This window comes from Corylus avellana, chromosome 9, assembly GCF_965113065.1.
Source record: "Corylus avellana chromosome 9, dhCorAvel1.hap1.2, whole genome shotgun sequence".
Taxonomy (NCBI): domain Eukaryota; kingdom Viridiplantae; phylum Streptophyta; class Magnoliopsida; order Fagales; family Betulaceae; genus Corylus; species Corylus avellana.
The window spans coordinates 12,124,811-12,132,277 of NC_142498.1; the positions used below are offsets into that span (position 1 = coordinate 12,124,811).

The following is a 7,467-nucleotide window of genomic DNA, read 5'->3' on the forward strand; positions in this document are numbered from 1 at the left end:
AAACTTCACAAAACCCCACGAGCAGAGGAGCTGTTTACATTTTATATGAAAAACTATATCATATGAACGGCATTCCAAGCACTAAAAGGAATTATGTATAATAAAATTCAAGAATCTACCATTTTGTATACTTCTGTTTTGGAAATCACAGTCAAAACAAAGTAGGGATTCCGTTACTACAAGCACAATTAATGTCTTCCCTTATCTTCTAATTGCATTTTGCCAGGAAACAAACAGAGAAAAAACACATTTAACATAATGCACTTTTTCCCCCTAACAATTGCATGTGCTGTTATTTATTATTTTGATTCCAGGAGATAGCTCACCAAAAAGAAAAAGAGAAAACTCACTGCACAATGCCAAGTCTGGCCCAGATTTTACAACTCTAGAAATGCAGCATAAAATCACTGCAGAGTAATCCCATATTCAACTCGGATAAAATGGGTCATAAACTGCAGCTATTTAAGATCAGTAGACATTGACCATCATGCTCAGAAAATTAAGAGAAACCAAAAAAGGCACATCTTACGAAGCGACAACATGATGTGCCAATACAAGACTTTAGGTTATACACATATCACTGTAACTTAGAATTGCAGTGCATCATGTCTGGCTTCTCAAGGCGTTTTCAAGCTGGGAATTTCTTCTTGCACACGCTAATATCGTTTTGTCAGCAGTGATGAAGTATGCTGCAACCGATGCTGTTTCCCAATCATAAAGTTACACAGTTAAGACTCAAATTTCAAGAGGAAATAGGTTTGGCGCATTCAGTTACAAGTAAATTGGCACAACAGGAATAAATAAAAATGCGAGAAAACTTGGGAAGAGGTTTCGGGGATCATGTGCATGTGTGTGTGTGTGTGTGTGTGTGTGTGTGTGTGTGTGTGAGAGAGAGAGACAGAGTACAAAACTTAAAAGATACTACACTTTCTTTAAACTTCTTCAGACAAGAAAAACCTCAATTTCACTGATCCCAAAAAAGTTTATTTTTAGAACTCTTCTGTGGTTGCTAAATACCCCATAACTAAAATGCTATGTTCAAACCCAGCATTATAACTTAGTAAAATTTGTATGAAATTATCATACCAGCAGATATAATAAGTGCCTGAGCAGTATAATTGAGGTTTGCCTTTGCCCAAGGAAACACACGAACTGCAACCAACTAAGAACATGAACAAGAGACGTCAATTAAACAAAAAAACACAAGAAAAAGAAACCACAATCTGCATGTAGGGGATGGAATAGAATGTGCAAGCTAAACAAGAACCAAGGAAATAATCATTAAATTGAGACTTTAACAGTAAATTCTTAGCATATGGACATCTTTGTCATCACCACCCACCACCATCATTACTATAATTAACAGATAACGTGCAGTTGGTTTGTCATGTGCTTCAATAATTTCCCACTTTGATTAGTTCCCACACCACATACCACATTATCCCGCCACAGGACAATGCGTTTCAATGATTGCCAGTTAACTTATTCACGTGAGGAAACAAGAGCTCAACAAATATCAAAACTAGGGTCTTTGTTCAAGCATATGGTAGATGAACTATAATAAAAAACAATTCCTCAAGGCAACCAAACACAGGATATCTGTCATTGGTCCACTTTCATTGAGTTCATAGAAATCTACCAAATGGAAGTTAAAGCTCCTTGAACACCACTTTGCACCTCCAGCTGACAATTCAGGGCCTTTCTCCACCACACACCCCACCCCCCCCCCCCCCCCCCCCCCCTCTTTCTTTCTTTATATTTTCTAATGGTTGAACCTTATGAAGTCTCATTGCTTAGCAACTAAGACACTCACATACCCCATCAAGTCCCTTTTAGTTTTTGCAGCAGGCAGTTAGTGTCAGTCAATAAGATCTCCAACTAACTCAACTAAGACAGCATGCTTAATATCCTGAAGCCTGTTAATATCTCAATTCAAGCCAAATTGGTTCTTCAGGTTACCACAAATGAAGTAAATACCCAACTGACAAGGTGGGTTTGCCTTTGAAGAAGACATGCTGGCAGGATATTGTATTACAAATTTTGACCAGCTCATGTATAAGAAAGAAAATGAAAACCGTTAAGCCCTTGCCAAATAAAACCTCTGTTGATGATCATCTACTACATATACTAAAATCTTTGATTCATTTGTCCCAAATGATACAGGTGTGCCTATAACCTCGTTTTCAACAAATATGACCTCCAAAAACAGGAAAGATAATAAATTAACAACGAAGAAATAGTCCAGCACAATATTTTTAATTAGTCCCAAATGAGAGTAAAATAATGACTATCACATACTGTTGGTATAGCGCTGGCAACGCATGCAATCGAAGCTGACTTGAATCCGGCACGAACACCATCTGCATATTATGCATATATGCTTAAGTAATGTGAGTCATTTTCATGACAATATTGAGTAAACTTTCAGATGTATCAATACTCAAACAAACAAAAAAAAAAAACAACAACAACAAATGATCATGTAAACAATGACTACATGTCAAGGCAATAGAGGAAGAAATTAAAAAGGTAAGTTCCACTTTTCTTTTCCAAACTACCACCCCATTTAGAACCCTCTCCTTTAAACTTCAGATCTTATTAAAATTTGCTTCAATGTCCACTCTCCATCGAAATGGAGCATTGATTGAGAGAAAAAAGCAATTTATGTGCTTATTTACTTTGTGAAATGATTAAACTACTCCTGAGAAATAACTAGAAATATAAACGAAACGAAGGTGACATGGTGGTAGCTGAAGGCACTGCCAGTGACGGGGAATTAAACAGTGAACTCAGTGTAGTAGAAGGCGGAAAGGAGGGTGAAGAGACCATCAATGGCAAAGGAGAGGATGACAGCCAGGCCGGCATAAAGGAGGGCTATGCGGCTGGTGCTGACGAAGATGTCAGTGTTGATGGGATTTTATGTTCAACCTCTATGATCATGCCAGTCTGATTAGATTACAGACACCACCACCATGACTGCTTTAGCCTTCAAAGCCAACATTCCCACCAGTCTCAACACCCACCAAAGCTCCCAAGCTAGAATCAAAACCAGAGTGTTAGTATTTTTGTTGGCTTAATTCGGTTCCAAAATGCAAAGGCTACTGTCCACGGGCTTAAACACTGATATAGAATGCTCAGAATCAAATTTTCACCATTCATAATGTAGATTCATGTGTCATGAACGTCCCTTCAAAGTTTCAGCTCAATTGGACCACAAACACCCATCAATCGAAGCTGCTGATCAAGGACCAACGGAATTTCCAGATTGCTGATGATTGCTGATTTTCACCCTTTGCAGGCCCTTTCCGGACAGGCCCTCCCCCTATCCGAACAACAGTTCCAAAAACTCTGTTTCTGCTCCGCAAGGCCATGTCCAGACAGCCCATTAACCTGTCCGAACACCCCGTAAGTTTTACGCCCCAAAACGTGATTTTAAGTGTGTCAGGTCTAGGGTTTTGTTGGGAGTATATATACATCTTTATAGAGAGAGATGTACAAATTTTAAAACCCTAAAGTTCGTAAGAAGCTGTGCTTGAGTGATCAATTGTTGTAAGCCTTATTATTCCTCGTAAAGGAATTTTGTTAGTTTCATTGTGCGCTTCATTGAGAAGTTTATCGGAAGGATCCGGTAAAGAAGAATCACGTTGAAAAAAATTGTGAGCAAGGAGACGATGGTTGTAAGTGTTCCTAAGGTCTATAATCTCTGAATAATCTTTAGATAGAGATTTCCTGGGTTTGGCTGCATTTGAAAGGTTTTACTTTTAGAGTGTTTTCTAAAAGGTTTTTTCTTCGTCACCAAAATTCTTGTGTCTGATTGATTGATTGATTGTTTGTATATATTTTGGTGATTGATTGTTTATTGCTTCATATTATTAATTCCGCATAAATTGTGATAAACAAGTTTTTTGAGTCGTTAAGCATTTTTCACAGAGTCTAACCCCAACCCTCCCCAACTTTTTTTGAGCCCTTTGTCCTCCAACTTGCAGAAACCCTTGAAGACTCTCTCCCCATTAAGCTCCTAGAAGACCCTCCTCTCAACTGCATGGCCCTACTGCAAAGACAAGCCCTTTCATGGACACCTCGTTCATCAATCACTTCCAAATCAGCGCAATCCCTCACCCTCCTCATTCCCCAGCTCTCTCATGGATTTCTTCAAACACCCAATTCCCCAATCTTGTATTGCTCATGGATATGTAGTAAATTTTGTAAATGGCTTGTTTGACCTCTCCCAGGGGTGGGAAGGGCACAATTATTTCTTTTAAAAATCCAATACATAGGACTCAAAGTTTCTGAAACATGTCATGATTGGTGGGTATAACAAATCAGTGCTGCTTGTTAGTATAAGTTCCACAACCAAGAATGCACACCAATGTCGGAGATTTAAATGGATTTTCTCAATTGTTGACCAGTCAGCCTATGTAAACGGATAACTATGAAAGCAAAGAATCATGAAAGAAAAATGTGCAGCAAGTTCACCATTGACTTGCCCGTCTCAGGCAGTGCCTTCAACTACCTCTGCATCAGCTTTTCCTATTTAAATTTCCACTACTCAAGGCTTGTTTAGACATTTCACATAATTCAGAAGAACAAACAGTTCATGTGTTGCATAAATTTTGAACGAGGGAGCCAAGTGATGAGATCTAAAGTTCAAAGGAGGATTGCAAATGAGCTGGTATTTTGTGAGGAAAGCGTAAATATCCCAAATCAAAATTTACGATTCCAAAAATTTCATTAATTAGAATGCAAGAAACGAGAGTTTCCACTCAACTAAACCTAGATACAGCTGTTAGATGGTTGACTTATTTTTTCTCACACTAGCACACAAACAAGCAAGGGTACACGCGCATTTCCAGTTGAATTCACTAGCCTATAAAAGGAAATTGACCCTCTAACTGGTTTTGTGAAAACTGAGGAACATATAAATGTATAAACTAGTTAACATATGTTTACCTCAACTTAACCAAGTAGCTGTATCAAGTTTATTGATTAGACCTTTTCCCCCTATTTTCAGATCCCAAAAGATACGAATCAAGATTAATAAAATAACCTCTAATTACTTTTCTACTCCTACCTTTTTCCAAGCCACCAAACAGACCCTGACTGGAACCAAAAAGAGCACATAAGATAATCCGACAAGCTGATACCGAGTTTCCAGAGATTTAAAACCTTAAATTTCCGTTCCTTTTTCTACCATTTCTCACCAACCAAACCGAGCACTTGAAAAAGAAAAAGAAAAAAAATATATATATATATATTATTCCAACAAAACCGAGCCGCCTTAATCAACAATTAAACAATTAATCAGACCATCAGCTAAACAACCAAAAATATAGAATAAAACTTACCCTATAATTCAAAAGCTCCACTCCAAAAAAGTTCAAACTCAAATTTTCCGATTCTCGGCAACCAAACAGGGCATTGATAAACTAAGAAAAGAGACACAAAATTAGATAAAACTGAGCCCGGATTAGTCGAACCTCGAGTGCAATTTCTGGCGTTCAGGATCTTCTGATCTTCAAGAGGAGAAGCAATCACGAAGCCCTTTCTTTTCTTCACCCACAAGTCCCTCATTTCCGATGGAATTCCCATTATTCTGTTACTTTCAGTTCTCAAGCTTGAGATTGTAGAGAGAGAGTCGTGTATTATTTGTAATTTGTGACCGATTTTGAATTGGCTTTGAATTTGTTGGCTTCGGTCGATGGCTGCATTTGTATTTATATGGAGTAGTTTCGGAAATATAGACGAACCTGCTTTGGGTGCGCCTACCACTGCCAGCGTTTCCTCTCTTTCAATGTCGTTTTGGATTTGCTTATCCTCGTCTTTTACTTTTTTTCTTTTTTTGCAACTACCGGTCAGTTATTATTGTATTGATCTTTATTTAAGATTTTTGTTTTAATTAAATTGTCTTTAAGCTTTTTTTTTTTCTTTTTTAAATCGTCTTTTTTAAAAAAAAAAAAAAATCAGTTTAGTCTCATTCATTAATTTTTTTGATAGGTATCTCATTCATTAATAAACGAGCATAAAACTCAAATAACATAGAGCAAAAGCTCTGAAGTAACCATAGCCGAAGTTACGAGGTTACAAGCGTTAAAGATGACGTATTACATTTCAGACTCAAATAAAATCCGCTAACTTATGACTAATTTTCAAATTAAACAGCAAATATGCGCCAAATAGACTTAAACCAATGTATAGGTAACTTTTATTACTCAGCATTGAGGGTAGAGAACTCCAAGTCAAGCTCATCCTCCTCAAGCCAGAATAATATTCACATCCACAACCCAAAGGTTTGGACCAAAGCAACAAACCCGAAGGGTATCAAGCGGGCAAATTGAGAGAAAGAACCGAGCATTATTATAAGCAAAAACAAAAACGATTACAGGGAAACAAAACAAGACAGAAAAAAACAAACAAAAAAAAATGAAAGCATGACAAAATTACAGGGAAATAAACAATATAAAAAGCACACCAAAAGGATGACAGCAGCCAGAAAAAAGAGCCAATCGCGTGCTCGCTGAAAACCGAAAACAGAAGGAGCGTTGGAAGCTCATTGTGGTGGGGGCGTGAGAAAAGGCCTAGTAAAGGACTGTGGGCGGTGGAGCACGCAGAAGAGATCGGCGGCGCACTCAAATGGAGGGGCAAGTTTGAGTGAATCCCAAGAGCATCACCCACAAAGTGTACCTAAACAAGCAGGAAAAAAAAAAAAAAAAAGCAAATACAGGAAGAAACAAAAACAACTAGGAACCAAAGGAGGGGGAAGAGGCGGAGAGGAAGGAAAAGGAAAAAAAATCGCCTAAAGAGCTAGGGGCATCAGGTAAATAGGCTAGCTCGCTAAGCGAAAGAGGGCAATGGGAGGGGAGGGAGGAGGCAGAAGAGGGAGAGGGGAGGAGGACCGGAGATGAAACCCTAGCAAAGAGAGGAGGGTCTATAGAGAAAGAACTCCTGGTGTCACTACAAAAAATGAATATTTTGCTGACATGGCTTTTCTGATGTGTCAAGGGGTTTGACACGTCAGAAAGTTTTCCTGACAGGGCTTTTTTTATGTGTGTCAGGCGTTAAAATTTTGGGTGTTAGAAACGAAAAATTTCTGACCTATCAGATGTAACACGTCAGAATTTTCTAACGTGTCAAAATTGGCACGTCAGAAAAAATTTCTAACGTGTCACTTTTTGACACGTCAAAATTTTTTCTGATGTGTCAAATTTTGACACGTCAGAAAATTTCCTGACGTGTCAAAATTGGCACGTCAATAATTTAAAAATTATTAAAAAATAATAATTTTTCTTTTTTAAAATTTTTTCTGGATTTTTTTTTTCAATTAAAAAATTTATTAATTTAAATTATTTTTCAATTAAAATAATATATATATTTTTAATTATTTTCACCACCATGTACGTCCTTTCTCCCCTAGTTCTCTCCCTCATCTCTTCTTTTCTCCATTTTCGTTACTCCCCAAGCTCTGCCCTA

At 37.7% G+C, this 7,467-nt stretch overlaps 1 protein-coding gene across 1 annotated transcript; it reads right to left on the reverse strand.

The window, feature by feature from the left end:
* Positions 1–315: 315 nt before the first annotated feature.
* Positions 316–5,788, reverse strand: LOC132191134 (early nodulin-93). The gene is made up of 4 exons (XM_059606148.2): positions 5,478–5,788; positions 2,299–2,360; positions 1,087–1,162; positions 316–701 (listed from the first exon to the last, which is right to left on the reverse strand). The coding sequence occupies exons 1-4, from the start codon at positions 5,587–5,589 to the stop codon at positions 604–606; spliced, it is 348 nt and encodes a 115-aa protein (XP_059462131.2). The 5' UTR covers positions 5,590–5,788; the 3' UTR covers positions 316–603.
* Positions 5,789–7,467: the final 1,679 nt, after the last annotated feature.